The 16193-nt window shown below is 48.2% G+C and overlaps 3 protein-coding genes across 3 annotated transcripts in view; all 3 read right to left on the reverse strand.

Annotated features, from left to right (window-relative positions):
• Positions 1 to 1891, reverse strand: part of LOC109524739 (proline-rich protein 12-like) — a 15759-nt gene extending 13868 nt beyond the window's left edge. Inside the window, exon 1 of the mRNA XM_019884802.1 lies at positions 1216 to 1891. Coding sequence (XP_019740361.1) covers positions 1216 to 1298 — 83 coding nt within the window. The 5' untranslated portion in view covers positions 1299 to 1891. The remainder of the gene's footprint in view (positions 1 to 1215) is intronic.
• A 103-nt stretch (positions 1892 to 1994) lies between these two features.
• prrg2 (proline rich Gla (G-carboxyglutamic acid) 2) lies at positions 1995 to 7626 on the reverse strand. The gene is made up of 7 exons (XM_019884857.1): positions 7275 to 7626; positions 7090 to 7194; positions 5897 to 6069; positions 5759 to 5792; positions 5454 to 5586; positions 4028 to 4153; positions 1995 to 2347 (listed from the first exon to the last, which is right to left on the reverse strand). The coding sequence occupies exons 2-7, from the start codon at positions 7157 to 7159 to the stop codon at positions 2305 to 2307; spliced, it is 579 nt and encodes a 192-aa protein (XP_019740416.1). The 5' UTR covers positions 7160 to 7194; positions 7275 to 7626; the 3' UTR covers positions 1995 to 2304.
• Positions 7627 to 9474: 1848 nt separating this feature from the next.
• On the reverse strand, positions 9475 to 14934 carry rras (RAS related). The gene is made up of 6 exons (XM_019884856.1): positions 14279 to 14934; positions 13727 to 13814; positions 12061 to 12163; positions 11457 to 11565; positions 10710 to 10828; positions 9475 to 10602 (listed from the first exon to the last, which is right to left on the reverse strand). The coding sequence occupies exons 1-6, from the start codon at positions 14363 to 14365 to the stop codon at positions 10515 to 10517; spliced, it is 594 nt and encodes a 197-aa protein (XP_019740415.1). The 5' UTR covers positions 14366 to 14934; the 3' UTR covers positions 9475 to 10514.
• Between the last annotated feature and the right edge of the window lie 1259 nt (positions 14935 to 16193).

Here is a 16193-nt window from a genome sequence, read left to right on the forward strand (position 1 = left end):
GTCCTCCCCCTGGGGCGCTGATCTCTTTCGAAACAAACGGGTGATTTTTTTTTTTTTTTTTTTTTACACAATGGCAGAGTTCCATTGAATTTTATTGCATTTCGCACTCTTACTGTCCGTTCATCCCGCATCGCTGCCACGTATAAAGATGTAAACGCAGCATTTTTCCACGGAAATCCTGCCAAGGAATCCGACGGAGGATCGACGTGGTTGTCAAGGCGACGGCTAACGTGGAGCGGCGAAGCTAGCGGCAGCTAGCCGACTTGAGCCAGGCTCCTGGCCGCGCTTCATTTCGCCGCACGGGACGGCAGCATCGGCGCGGGGAAGAAAATCGACTCGATGAATCATTTATCGTCGGGAGGAAGACCGTAGTTCAGCGTTGACCGCCGCGAGCACAACACGGCGGCGTTAGCTTCCGCGCCCGATAATTAGCCCGATGGCGACCGGGGCTCGGACCCGCGGAGGCTGTCGGCGTGTGGCGTGCGGCACTCGTCCAGACATTGTCACGCGCACATGCGGCCACGTAAGACCTCGACGACCACTTGCCGGGCGGCCAGCGCGACTTGCGGAAGGCATTGGCATCTCATTAGCTGACGTTCAATCCGGCGACGGCGGCGGCACGTTCGCCGGTCACGTGACATTATTGTAAAGCACTGTTTACTAACAAGGGAAACGTCGGATTTCATCTCAGAACACCGGCGCTCTTTCTGGCGTTGACAATCCCGAAGCGATACTGGACATGGAATCGATTGAAACCGTGCAAATAGTTGCCCGGTCCAGACGAGAGAGCGAGCGCCAGTGAAGCGTGCCCGCGTCTCGCTGCAAGTGTCTGCTCTCCTGTCACGCGTTTGTGTTGTCTTCAGGCGGACAAAGCTGCAGTGGTGACGGATAACAATGCAGCCGCGCGTGTGGAGCCGGCCAGATGTCATCTGTCATACTTCCGCGCGTTCATATTTCAAGAAAGACATGAAGCACCCCCTTTGACATCGCCCCCTCCCTTCAGCGTACTGTCACTTATAAGCTTCCATCGCATTCCTTACATTTTAGAGACGCCCCCCCGCCCTCCCTCTATAACCCCCACCCCCTCCCATGTTAATGACAATACGACGGACTGTACCTGAGCAGACCAGTACCGTGCATCGAGCCCCGCTTGGTTAAATGCAGAGGACCGCGGAACAAGATGCCCCCCCCCTCCACCCCAACCCCCTCGCTTACCTTGCTTTGGCCGATCTGTCGTAACTCCATCCCGTCCCAGAGCCGAGATCTCCAAAACCAGCTGCGGGATAATTCCTCTCCATGAAAAAGAAAAAAAAAGAGAGGAGGCTGCCTGGATGAAGATGGGCAGCAGATACTGCGGGTGGGGTGGTGGGGGGGGAGACTGGAGGGGTAGAGAGAGTGAGAGAGAGAGAGGGGAGGAATGTCCTCTCTTCTTCCTTCTGTGCGCTCGCTTCTGTTTATTTCTCGGCTCGACGAGCCTGTAGACTGGGAGGAATGGAGGGAGGAGGAGAAGGAGCGAGTGCAGCAGGAGGAGGAGGCGGAGGAGGAGGAGGGGGTCACATCAGCCAGGAGCACCTCCTCCCCATATATTTCACTGTCTATTGTCTCCCGCGCACAGCTCCGCGTTCCTCAGCAGCTCCGATACGCAAGCCCACTCCGCACCGAAGCTATTCCGGCCCCTTTTCTTCACAGGGCGCCATTTTTAAGACGATTCTTCTCCTCCGCCCCCCCCTCGCTCCTCCAGTCCTCCTCTCTCACGCAGACAATTTGTCACGCGCGGCAGCTCTCTCTTAGTATTGTGGGGGGGCTTCGGGGAAGAAATTGGCAGCGGTGAACGAGCTGCGCTTTTTTATGGTCACTCGTCTGCCGTTTTAACGACAAACACATGCTGGAACGTGCAAAAGAATGGCGCGTTGACGTGCCCCTGCCGACACGTGCACGCGCGTGTACTTGTCTGTACTAGCCAGACAAGTTGGCTACAATGTACATCTTTTTCAAACTTAATGGATTTATTGTGACTCAAGCACATCACACACAAACTGGATATAGAACAGAGCAGTCATTGGTGGGTGGGGGTGAGTGGGTGTGGGGGGGGGGGTCAGCCTCACTCTCACCTGGACCGCATTAAGAGCCTCGCATCTGTACAATGTACGTCATATTGTCAAAAGTGTCCGTTCTTGAGTTTGGCTCTCAAGCCCGTCCATAAATACGTTGTACGACATGCAATATTTCAACTTGACTCAAACCGTCGTCAAGCGCCAGCAGCGTCGACCACTTGGAAGCAGCTCTGGCTGGCTGGCTCAGAGCTCACTCGTTGTCTCGCGGGTCTGCAGGCTCAGATGGCGCCCCCCTGTGGTCAAACAAACCGGAAAATCTGACGTCTGTCCATCTATCGATACACGCACATGCATATATGATCACAGAAATCATTGCGATTTTCTAGGAAATAATCCTCATAAATATAATGCATATCAGTTGTATTTCATGTTTACAACATTAGTGTCACTAATATGCACCGTAAAATCGTTCCTTTAGCACACAATAATTGCTTTGGAAGAATGACTGCGTGTGTGCTGTCTGTAAATATTCTAATATGTAAACAGAAACGTGAAAATAAATGCTATTTTGCAGGCATCCTTATTTTCTTGAGAGTTATGCACAGTATACGTGTCCTGGGAGACTTGGTGAAATATTGGCAATTTTGTGAAAAGAAAATTGAATGGGGACCATTTCTTTATTTTCAGAGTCACCGTTTTGTTGAATGCCCATCATTAAAAATAAATCAATCAATTCAACAATGTCCGATCCCTTATGTTTTCTTTCAAGAAAGAAACTTCTGAGCATGACTCTGCTCCTGGAATGTAGAGCCTCTCGAGAGTGCCCGGCTGCAGATGTCCACGAGGGATGACATATTTTTTCGTCCTTTAACGTTGACCGCGAACACTCATTCTTAATGTCCGTAGAGCTGACTTAACAACAAGGCTAGCCATTAGCCTGCATTGATGTTGACGTTGCAGGATGGCGCCGCCGCCATAAAATAGTGACTCGGTCAGCAGGCTGTCGGTTCCGCTCCCGCCAGATGTTGGCGGAGGGAGGACGCGCTTTGACCGTCTGCCGAGCGAATACGGGGTCACGATGTCATCGACGGCGTAGCTACAAATGGATACGGCTGTGAAACAAATGCGCAAAAAGTGGAGTGGATGAAAGGCTTTCTCCTCACACCGACAACGCGTTTTCAAAATAAGGCTCCGCTGTGTGTGGATGAAGGAGGAGTACTTGTTCAATGGCAAAAAGAATCTATTAACTCCATGCTGTTGAACGTGGAGCGAATACGGGGTCACGATGTCATCGAAACAAATGTGCAAAAAGTGGAGTGGATGAAAGGCTTTCTCCTCACACCGACAACGCGTTTTCAAAATAAGGCTCCGCTGTGTGTGGATGAAGGAGGAGTACTTGTTCAATGGCAAAAAGAATCTCTTAACTCCATGCTGTGAAACGTCTCTAATATGACATGTTTTTGTGTTCGTGTACACTGCACCCGAAGCATTGTATCAGGTTCACTTTCACCCAAAAGTATTGAATCAAATGAAATGTAAACGCAGGTCACCTTGAACCTATGGTGGCGCACCATCTGCATCACCGCAAGTTGTTAGCGCTCAGCGGTCGGCAATTGCAGTTTGCCATCAGAGCTGTCGCAATAGATCTTTATTATTATTATTATCATTATTATTGTTAGCATTATCCTCCTTCAGAGTTTGTTTCGTGTACAATGCACCGATGGCGCCGGCAAAGAATGGCCGCACATGTGTCCGGGTACTCATTTTTGCATCTATTAGTGAAAGAGTGGTATGACAGTCGAGTACATATTTGTACCTCGCCCAACATTGTGGCCGCGGTGTCTTGATTTGCAGATGTTGCTGTGTGAATTTGATAAAAGGCCACGGGACTTTGGACCAAGTGGGTTGTGTCGACTGGATGTGAATTGCGCATTGGCCCTGTGGCACTTGTTGCGGAGGAAGCGTCGACTTACCCCGAGTAAGGTGGCGGCGGGGCATCGTGCATCCCGCTGCGGTTGAGAGCCTCGCTGTAACTCGGTAGACCCGGGGCGGTTGCCAGGGGAACCATCTCAGGGGCCGGACGCCCATCTTGCGCCATTCTCAAAGGAGACAAGACGCAGGAAATCATGCAGAAATTCTCCGGAGAATGCTTCGACCGGCCGCTTTTGGAAAAGAGGGTAAGATGGCGCCGATGTGGACATTCTCTAGTGCAGGGGTCCCCAACCTTTTTTGCCCCACGGACCGGTTTAAGTCAGACAATATTTTCAGGGACCGGCATTTAAGGTGTGGCGGAATTAATACAACAAAATAATATGGTATGAGCTGCATGAAAACTGTGGTGTTTTCGAAATATAATAATTCCGGTGCTAATGAACCACCAAAAATGTCCAATGTCTTGAAAAGGGAACTCACATATACTTGTTGACTTCTGGACTTTCTTCCCCATTTGTATTTCTTGCTTACCATCTACTGACAAGATTACAAACTAATGATCAATTGTCATGATTGCAACTGATCAATGATTCTGTCATTCATGAGCAATGCTCTTCTAGTAAATGTAAATTCTTTCAGGTTGAGGGTTCCAAGTGCACGGGTAAAGCAAAACCACTTGAATCCAAATCTTCATCAATGCGGCGACAACTCGTTCATGGAAGGACTTTGGAACTTGTTTTGAAATGTGCTCAGTAAATAGTCACGATTTAGTTTTGGGAGTAAGTTTCATCATGCGCATCTTTTTTTGTTCTCATCACCTATCCCTGTTTGATTTGTTTTTTTTCCCTGCTGCACGGGGCGGAAGAAGCCTCTCTCCCAAGTTGCTATGGCGACAGCGCAGTACAAGTGAGTGATATATGATCATTTTACATTGAGCCGGGAGGAATTCTGCCTAGCAACAAGTGGCGCACAAACGTTGAGAGGAAAGAGCAACCGCAGCAAAGCTGAGCCCACCTTACCTCGCTGAGCTCTCGCCCGCTGCCTCGGGTCCGCACGGGACCGGACGCTACTCAAGGTACCGAGAACCAAGCGGAGGCTCAGAGAGGATGGAGCCTTTTGCGGTGCCGCTCCCTCCCTTCCGAATCAACGTTTGCCAAGCGCCCTTGCCGCTCATCTTACAAACTCGTCTTCAAACTCCTTTTTATTCTTCGGCTTTTGACTGAGCATGAGACTCGATTTTTACTTTGCCCGTTTTTTTTTTTTTTTTTTTTTGTGCTTTCTTCTGTCTCTGTTATTATTGTATTATTTCCTTGCTTGTTGCCGGGCAAATGATTTTCGCTCCATGTACGGCACGTTGTAAACAGCGGTGATTGAGTTAAGTGTTGGCGCTCCTGCGATCAGTTCAAAAGGGGTTCGGCACCATTTGGCTTCCGAAGCAACACGAGCGTGCGTTGGCTGTGAACTTACTGCACGGGTCTCCTTCCCGCCTTGTTCTTGGCCTTGTAGAAGTAGAGGCCCAGCACGGTGGCGATCACAGCGCACACGAGGATTGCCAGGATCCCTGCCACCAGGCCCGACACGTCCACTCTGGGCGCGTAGGCTTCAAAGACACGACAGTAACGTGAGCGCCGCTGCCGGGACTCTTCGGTGTATGCGATTAGATTTGAGACGGACAGCTTTTGTAAACAGCAGAGGAAAATGAAAATGCAAATCTCCACAGAAATGTGAATCAGAAGAACTAAAACACTTGTGCAAGTCATTGAAATTATTACCGTGGCTTTCGACGTACTCGTTCCAAAATACTTCCTGCCCATGGAAAGAAAAGAAAAGGGAATCATCACCAATCAAGACCCATAGGTGACCCGCACACGAAGCGAACAATGTTGGGGACCGCTGCCCCGCAGCGTTACCGTCTGAGTGTCATCCTCAAACACTTCCCTGGCCTCTTCGTAAGTGCAAATCTCTTCCCGACATTCCCTTTCAAGGTTGTCCGGCACCACCAGTTCCAGGTCCCAGCTGTTATAAAGCAGCGCGCGAGACAGGAAGGCATTGGCTGACTGCTCATCCACTAACGGGGAACTCCCTGCAAGACACACAAAGGGGAGCCAAATTGGAAGGGCAACATTTCCCTGCGGAATCAAGTTGGAGTCAGAAAGGGCATGCATTCACTTCCGGAAGCGTGCGCCATATGCACAAAAGTCATTCATGTCATTGTTCACGTTCATGGAGGTGGGGGGGTTCATTGTACACCCCCCCCCCCCCCCCCCACACACACACACAATAAATTGAATACTATTTGCAAACATAATATTACCTTCGACTTATTCACATTTTGTGACTTTACTATTCAAAAATGGAATGTATTTTCTTGAGATTTTACATATGAGCCCAAATGCAAACGCGCAGGCACAAGAACATGCAAACTCCACACAGCAAGGCCAGAGCCGGAATCGAAACCCTGCACCTCTGCGTTGTGAGGCCATTGGGGTAACCAGTCGGTCACTGTGACGCCCTCTCCACATTCAGAACACCCCCCCGCCCCCCCCCCAAAAGAAAACTATAGTAAGGTGAGCATTTTCAAACAGTTACTTGAGGATCGTTATCTGTGATGTCTTCATAATTCAATAACAGAGTACAAAATGGGAAGAAACACATTTTGTCTCAAAAATGGAATTCACTACAGTGTTTTGAAGATTCAATTGTGTGATTCTTTTTCAAACCGTGAATGGTTTACTGGCCACCTTCACCTTTTTGCACTAACTATGAGGCCCATGTGGAACATCTGATTTAGGATCAGTTTGGTCATGTCGCAGGCCGCTGAAAAATGGATAGCGGGCCGCAAATGGCCCCCGGGGCCGGAGTTTGGACACTTCCGATCTGGATGATACAAACAATGTAGAGTTGTTTTCTCGAGCAACTTTAGCTTCAAAAAGTTGACAAATTTGAAAGCGGCCCCTCTATTTTTCTGTAGGCGGCCCTCCAACGAGAACGTTTGGACACGGCCGCATTATTCTTGTCTCCCGCTTGATCGAAAACAAGCCTTCTCTCGCTGTCCTTTTTAATACACTGATGCGACTAGTAAGTGAGAAGAGGTGTGGTTTACCCGATGTGTGTCGGTAGGTGAGAGAGCAGTAAGCCAGCTGCAGAAAGACCAGGACGGGAATCCACATCATTGCGGCTGCCGTGGAGGCCAACAAACGACATGGACCCTGACAAGGAAACGTCTCAGTGAAATTCAATCCAACATGTCCGACACGATACAAGCACCCGGTCGGGCTCGGCTGCTTACCGGGCTGCAGGTCAGCTCCTCCAAAGATGTCCCGGTAGCGTGTTCCTCCACTCTTCAGAAAAACATGGGATTTCCCAGCGCAGGCCGGATGTCTTTCGGGAGTTTTTGTTTGGAAACCTCAAGACACGTAAATGTCGCACACAAAGCGTTGGCTTCCCAAAGCGAACTCCCGTCCCAAAACCTGTTGGACAACATACCGGCCGGAGGGCGGGACCTCTCCCAACCTGTCTGTCTCACTGCCGCGCTCCCCGCACAAGCACGCACACATAGTAAGGGACCACCAGGGAAATCGTTTCTTCATGTTCTGCATCGAGTAACTGCGTCAGAAAAAAAATAAACGTCTCTTGACGCGCCAAAATCGGACACAACCACAGAGAAGGGTACTTTGAATTTGTATGATGAAACAAAGATAGAAACCGAGGCTCCCAAAAACGGTGACAATTCAGAAGGCGTGGGGGTGTCCATTGACTTTGCTGAAGCCACGCCCCGCTCAACTGTCAATGAAATTCCACAACTGCAACCTGGAAAGATGGATGCATCGGAATGCCTAAATTCAATTCAACTTTATTTCTATAGCGCCGAATCACAACACGAGTTGTCTCAGGGAACTTGACTGGTGCTGAAGCTGGGCCCCGATTCTTTGTCGGGCCACACTCTGGCACCAACGGCGTCAGGGGATTCCGATGAAAGCGATCGATATCGGGCTTTTTTTCCGGCTGCGCTGATAAACTGATCCTAGGACTCAGGTGTGTTCCAACAGGGAGAGATGAAAAGCACGCAGGACGGCGGCCCTTCGGTACCAAAATTTGACAGTGATGCACCATATGGTGTCATCCATATTCCTTAAAAAATAAAATACAATCTTTATCAAATAGCAGTGCAATTTTGGTTGCTAGTAGTGGAAGTTGCTGTCATGAACAAGTGTCTGCCACCGTATTTTAAATTGGAAAAGACTGGATGCATACATGCCGTGATGCATCATTATTCAAGTGACACAACACAATGATTTACTGAGTATTTTAATGACGTACAAAAGAGTGATTTTTTTTTTTTAGGTCCAAAGAAAACATTTCCATTGCAGTTAATATGTATGCAAATAATTCATTTCAAAAAATATTACATGGTTCTACACTGCCCAAAGCTTTAAACATGAAATGTAAAGTTAAAGTCGAATCTCCCTTTTTTTTTTTCTAATGCCTCTCACTGGCCTTGCTCTTTTTTTTCATCCTTCTATTTTTCTGTTGGCGGCCCTCAAAAGATTGGACACCCCCGACATCGGGCATCAGGCAGCAGCACGGTAATGTGGACAGGGATTGCGAGGTCAGTATTAGCGAGGGTTACGCTTCATATCAAGAGCACGAGCGTGGTACACAAAGGTGCCGTCGCACCACGAGACAAGAGAACAATTCATAAGATTCAAAGTGTTATGCATCTACAGTACTCGTTTGGTCAAGATGTTCCTGTAAACCATTTACGATTATTGATGGAATTCAGTGAAGGTTTGAATCGTGTCAAAACGTACACGTGCAAAAATACAAGTGCCATCACACTTCACCAAAATAAACCCAGAAAAAAAACGAACACTCTAATATTTGGTTTGCCGTCACTCAAATGTTCAAATGCATTCATGCAGAAAATGAGTTCTATAGTTCTGCCACTTGGTGGTTCAGTGCACTGCTGCATCAACCCTCCCCCACCCCACCCTTGTTAATTTTCTTTCAAATACTGTCAAGAATTAATTTTGAAATGGTCGCTAGCTCTGTTTACATATTCGAGGCAGTCACGTTGGCTGAAATTATTGGCACCACAAATGGGGAAAAAATGGCTCGAGATATATAGATATATCTATATATATACATATATATAGATATATATATATATATATACATATATATAGATATATACTGTATATATGAGCCCATGCTACTGCAGCTGTCAAATTTGCTCGCTTTTCTCTGCCAATGTTTTGCTGCCGCTTCGCTCTGCCGCCCCCTGCAGGACGGCTCGGAACATGGCCGCACAAGGACGTGTCGTGATCGGGTGTGCCTCCCTCACTCGACATTTTGATTCCTGCCTTGCGGACCGACTTTGTTTACTGCATACTAACTCGTCATTACGGCGGGAGTTCGAGTACCTATTGCGGCGATGTCTTTGCTGACATCAGTACCTCGTTGCCACAACAGCAACAACATATTTTTCGCCCGCCATAATGTGAGGGCGGCTCTATTTCTGGGCTGTAACTCTGTCCGGCCCCGTCATTATTATCTCCTGTCGCTAAACACAACTGCCTGGCATTTCTGCTACTGTAACAAGCCGAAAATACACGACAGTGAACCCTCGCTATAACGCGGTTCACCTTTCGGGGCCTCGCTGTTTCACGGATTGTTTTTGTGCAGTGCTTTTTTTTTTTTTTTTGTCTTGACAGTGCATTGTGTTCTGCATCCCGATTGGCGAAGGGACTGTCGACCGAGGGCGACCGTTTCCGCGCCTCGTCTCTGTAAAGCTTGCCAAATTTACGTTTGATCTTTGGTTTCATTCCACAGTACAGTGTAAAAAATATGATATATTCAATTCTAAGTTCGTGGTTATATGAAAATCATGTGCCTTTCTACATGGCGGTGAAATGACAATGGCTGTGATTTACTCCGGGGTCCACATTTATTTAGGTTATTGTGCCCCCTGCTGTTATACTTGAGGGGTGCATTGAGTGGCAGGAAGCGGTTCATGGAGTTCGCTCCGTCGGAGGAAAGGGACGAAAAGCGTGAGGTGCAGACGGCCTTAGTTTCGGTTTCTTCGCATTCCTCCCATATTCCGAAAAGGGGTGTGGCCTTGACGAACGTGTATTTTCTGTTGTTGAGATGCATGTTGGAATATTGTACATTATATCTTTGTGTCCTCGGTTTGCACCCAAAAACGGTGTTCATCAGCGACGGACGTGTGGACAAAAAAAGACTGTTGAACATTGGTCGACTTGTCTAAGCTTGAAAGAAAACCTTTTAAGAGCAGCTCCGCGGATTTCGCCAACCCCCTCCCCCCGGGGGATAAACGAGGGTTCACTGTACATTGATTTACAAGTTGCTTTTTGGGGGGGCTGGGGGGGTACAAGTGCAAATGAAACCATTCAATGGGAATATGATGCACCTTAATGTTGTCTCTCGCTCACTGTCTCACACAAACGCTCACACTTCTTTTTGGGGGGGCACAAGCTGGAGAGGCTTTGGTGTCCATGGCAACGGCGCTTAGAGGAGGACGCAGGGGCAGCCGCCGCTCTTCTGTTTCCCGGCGTGATGAGCCGGAGGGGGAGGACACTCCATTTCCTGAAACCTTCTGTGAGGGAAGAATGAGAACGCGCGTCAGTCCGTTGACCGCGTGTGAGCAAAAAGTACCGAGCGTCGAGCCGGCGGCTCAAAGGAAACAAGGCAAGAAAGAAGTACCGGACAATCCGCACGAGCTCCAAGAAGGCTTCGTCCACATTGTAGCGGTTCTTCGCCGAAGCCTCCATGTAGTGGATCCTGTGTTCTCTGGCAAAGGCCTGAGCGTCCTCCCTGGAGATCTAAGCCAAAACAGGAGACGACACAAAAGTTCAGAGGGCAAGCCAGCAGAAAGCCAGCGGGTGACACGCAAAACGTCGAGTGGAGTTCACGTCCGTGGAGAGGAGAAGTTGTGTTGTGTGACACCTTGCTGCCGTGATGGCTCACTTGCACCTTCATATCCAGATCGACACAAAGATTTGCTTTTGCCCATTTGGGTGGAAAACATGTCCCTTGTTTTGTTTTGTTTTGTTTTTTGATCCCTAATGCTGCTAACTACCATCATTCCAAAGGACAAAAAAACATCACCTTGCTGGGTCCATCCTTTACCGGGCACCCACGGGTGGAAGCGCTGATACTAAACGGTCTCGTCGACAAAAAAAAAAAATATCAACCATTTTTGAGTGTGGTTTTTCAAACACTGGAAGTGTTTGCTGTGTTTTCTGGGAGGTGACAACAACGACCCGAGGGTGACGTTCCGCGCGCCCCGCCACATTGCCCGCGCCATCCCCCACAGCCTGGAGGTCCGCGGGCTTTCGGCGTCGTCGACCATTCGGCAAGGACGTTTTTCAATTGGCTCAACCTCCGACCCGCGATGGCCGCGCACGTCCCGGCATCTCCAAGAGCACTGGAAAAGATACCCCAACTCACCACTCTTTGCTGCTCCAGATCCGCTTTGTTTCCGACGAGCAGCATGGGGAAGTCATCCCGGTCCTTCACTCGAAGGATCTGGGTGTGAAACTTCTGGACCTCGTGGTAGCTGAGATCGGCACATACACAGATTTAACACAAGAACAAAACAAGTAGATTCTGAAATCCGTTATGAGAACACGGAAACACAATATTCTCATCGGATATTGACATACAATTTGATCAAGAATGGTCAAAACATAGCCCGCTGATTTTCATTTGGAAAATCAATGACATTTGATGCAAAGGAGAATGTCTATTTGTGCAATTAGCATTCAAACAGTAATCATGCTTTCCAAGAATTTTCAAAACGCTCCATGCGGCCTCCGAGAGTTTCTGCACTCAACACGCCGCAAAAGTGCATCTCGCGCCTTCGCATCAGGTCTCCCACTAACGAACTAACTCTTGCATTTCCTTTATTTTTCTGTTTCGTTCACGTTAGGGGCCGTTGTGGCTGTCGCTCATCGCGCCGTGCGCGTGCAGATGACACAGTGCGGCATTGCCAATGCTGAAAAGATGTCAAACGTCACGTTTGCCGGCGTGAAATCCCCAAACGGAGACTTACCTCCCCCTGTCGTTGAGTGCAAAGACCAGCAAGAAGCCTTCTCCTGAGCGCATGTACTGCTCCCTCATTGCCCCAAACTCCTCCTGACCCGCTGTATCCAAGACTTAGGAAAACATGAAAGGGGTTATTAAAGATGAAGAGACGCGTCGTGTTTTATCATCGAAATCAAATGTACAAAAATTGGAACGCATCAGCAAAGGCAAATAGCTACAATTTTAAGAGTAAGGTAATGCAGCCCATGTCAAATGGGGAGGGGGGGGGGCGGGGGGTTTTGGGTCACGACGCGGGCCGCTGCAAAATAGATGGCGGCCGTAGTTTGGACACCGCTGATGAAGAGTCTTCAATGAAAACCAACATAAGCACCTTGCAAACTCGATTCGGGAAGGTGGGAACCCGGATTGAAAGCCACGACCTCTGAACCGCGAGGCCGACGCGCTAAGCCATCAATGCCGTGCCGCTCCAATGCGAACATGCGCGCGAGACTTCAATATTCGGGCTCGAATCCAAGTTCTTCAATGTCAGTGAGGTACATGAGGGGAAAGTGGCGTGACGGAAGTCGGGCTGACGGCCGCGGACTCGTCAGCGCATCTGCGTGTCATATGATGGTCGCGCCCTTCGCAGCAGCACTTTGGCGCTGAATTGGATCCAGTTTGATCCACACCACGCGTGCTCTCATTTCTGTACACTTCCAAGTTTCACCAGGGTGCAGTAACTCACCCGCCACGTGCAAGTCCTAACAAGGGAACATCCACAAAGCAAACACTGCGCATTTGTCATCTCACATCACATTGCAACACGCCCTCTGCTTTTTAAACAACCCCCCCCCCGCCCCCTCACTCCTACTTCCACACACACCAGACATCCTTCAGAACTGTGACTAATATTACAAATCGTGGCCGGTGTGGCTTGAATTTCCAAGAAAGGAAAACAGTAGTGATGGTTTTTGGTCCCAGTGGCCTTGTTCATCTCATTCCGTTTTAAACGGAACAGTGATTTGAAATTGGACGGGCAAATTGGATCGGTGCCGTTGTCAACTGCAGCTTCTTAGGCGGCCCGGCTAAAGTCAAGCTTCTCATTTCTCCGGTGAGCACTTTGGAACACTCATTCACGCCTTTGTCACATCTCTGCTGGAAGACTGTCACGCACTTCACCTTGGAGTCAGCCAATCCTCCATCAAGCGTCTCCAGTCGGTCCAAAATGCCGCTACTCGCACTCTCATAAGAGGGAGCACCTAACTCCATATTTGTCCTCCCTTCACAGGCTCATTTTCGAGCTCTTTTGAAGATCCTATGAGCTGTTTTCAAATCTTGAAACGGCCCGCCGCCTCCTGACCTCTCTGAGCTCCTGCCCGCTGCCTCAGGTCTGCCCGGGACCGGACACTATTCAAGGCAGCGAGATACCAAGCGCAGGCTCCGAGGAGATGACGCCTTTTACGCTTTTTCGCTTGCCCATCTTTAAAACTTGTCTTAAAACTCATTTCGATTCTCTGGTCTTTGACTCCATATGAGACTCGATTTTTAATTGGATCGTTTTTGTGCTTTCTACTGTCTTTCATTTATTTTTTATCGTTTGTCGTATGAATTCTTTTGGCTCCATGTACAGCGCTTTGTCTACAAAGTGCTCTCGAAATACGTCTGAGTCAAGAGTTGAGTTGAGTTGATCTTACTGTCCAGGCGGGTCTCCTTTCCGTCCACCGTGCAGATCTTCGTGTAGGAGTCTTCAATGGTCGGGTCGTAGTCTGACACAAAGTAGGACTGGGAGACACAATCCTTGTTAGCGTTGCGCTGCCGATGCCCATTCAAGCACACTGTACACCCACATGAAATCCAACGTTGCCCTAAGGTGGTCACTCACCCATATGACAATGAAAAATGTCTCTAAATTACCTGAAATTAATTACATCACAACTCCTTGACATGGGCAGCATAAACAATGTCCCCCCCGCCCCCTCCACGGTACTTACTGTGTAACAATGGGGAGTAATGTACTGCATCGAGCCATCAACAACACCGACGGAAAAAGCAATTTTTGGGAAAATGTTCTCGTGCGGGGAGCAAAGGGAGCACCCCCATGTTCAAATGATTCCCAACCCCCATCCGCCATAAAAACACCAACCCACATCCACACGACGCCTTAATTAGACAGCAGCGCGTATAAACTTAGCTCCAGAGCCATGCGTGCTATGTTAGTAAAGGGGCTTGTTGGAAAAGAACCTTACCTGAATGAACTGGATGGTTAGGGCGCTCTTGCCCACTCCTCCACCTCCCACCACAACTAGTTTGAATCTTTCCTCGTCGCCACTCATCGCCGTTTTTTTCAACTTGTCCGAACCAATAATTAAAAACGAAATTTCTGCCAACCGGCTCGCAGCAATGTATAAAAAGCAAGATCAAAGTCCAAATAAAATGTCCTAGTACGACATACCAACCAGAACTTCAAACTGCACTTGGTAACGTGAAACTCATTTATTTGATTTTTTTTGACGAGACTCTAAATACACCACCAACCACCTGAAAAGGGAAGGAAAAATCCCCGGAATGTTTGTCCGATGGGACAAAAGATCGCAGCGCCGTTTCTGTGAAGTTTCAAGCTTCGGAGCCTGTTGCGTCGTCGCTTTGCTTCTTTGCTTTCCCTCCGCTCTCAAACTCGGCCTCACCGCGGCTTGCGAGGGCGGAACTGCTTCCTCTTTTTCTGGAGAAAGTCAAGCGAACGCGGCACGACGCGATTGACTCAAATAAGCGCACGGCGTACTCGTCTTCTTTCTTTCTTTCTTTCTTTCACCGACAGCGAACACAAGACGACGCCGTCTCCCCTCGTCAATTCAAATTCGTCTCCGAACAAATTCCACTTTAGCGTGTCAGATACCTTATATGGAAATTGGGAGTGGCCGTGACGTCACATTAACAGGCGCGCGCAAGAGGTAAATGCAGCGCGTGCTCGCGTACCGAAAAGACCAATAACCACCGTTGAGTTCTTCCCGTGATTATCTCTTCTAATTGTTTAGTTTGTTAGGATTGAGAACATTGGGAAATTCGGCAGTTTTTGTATTGACATATTCATTCGCTTCATCTTCTGATTCCATATTTATATTCAGCGCCCCGGCACTTGAATCTGGTTGCGGGTTGGGAAATCTCTTCCCTGGGGCGAGAACACACCTACCTCATCACACAGTTCTTATCTTGCACTCTCGGCAAACTTGAGGCAGCTAAGAACTTGGTCGTTTACATAAACTCAGCTGTCCCAACATCAGGTACGCCTCCATAGGCCGCTAACAATACAAACACGGTATTCATTGACAAACATTTCAATGCTAGGCTTTGATTGACGGTGAGAGGTATAAATCGATGTAACAACGTTTATTTTTCATTGCGTGTGTCGTTTCCACTGGTGTTGAACTCCTATTGATATATATATATTTTTAAAATGAATTGTATTTCGAATATCTTGTCACAAAGAAAAATGAATTAATAAAATTAATATGGAAAATATGGAACTTATTATCGTGAGCCCATCGGTTCTTTTTGATGCAGAGCTTTTATTTGATCTCGAAATGAATCCATATATAGAGAGAGGGAGAGAGAAAAAGAGAGAGAGAGAGAGAGAGAGAGAGAGAGAGAGAGAGAGAGAGAGAGAGAGAGAGAAAATGTATTGTTGTCATGATTCGGTTCTGTTAGTGTCCAGCAGGTGGCAGAGATGGACTGATTCATTCCAGCTGCGCACCTCTCGTCGTGATGACAGACGACTGAAGAATTCTCACTCCGACCATTCAGCCTAAAATAATTGGCCTTGCTCAAGCCGTTGTTCGTGTGCAGTTTTCTCAACATTTCTGATTTTGCTCCGTTTTCGCCGTTTGTCGTTTTTTTTTTTTTTGCTCTCTGTTTTCAATAAGTCGTCTTTGTCTGCTTTTTTTTTTAAACGAGTGGCTCGAGGGGTCTGAAAAGTGGCTAATTAATAGAGCGCGAAAGTGGCCATGTTTTGCAACACTGGGTACGGTTGGTCACCCGAGCCCCCCACCCCCCCGACTTCGTTGGAATTGGATTTGGATAAAGACAAGCACTGTAGAAAATGAAAGAATGGAATTATAGGCAGAACTACACTGTCTTTCTGTGAAAAGGAGGTTCATGAGAGAGACG

This window comes from Hippocampus comes, unplaced genomic scaffold, assembly GCF_001891065.2.
Source record: "Hippocampus comes isolate QL1 unplaced genomic scaffold, H_comes_QL1_v1.1 scaffold46, whole genome shotgun sequence".
In the NCBI taxonomy this organism is placed as follows: domain Eukaryota; kingdom Metazoa; phylum Chordata; class Actinopteri; order Syngnathiformes; family Syngnathidae; genus Hippocampus; species Hippocampus comes.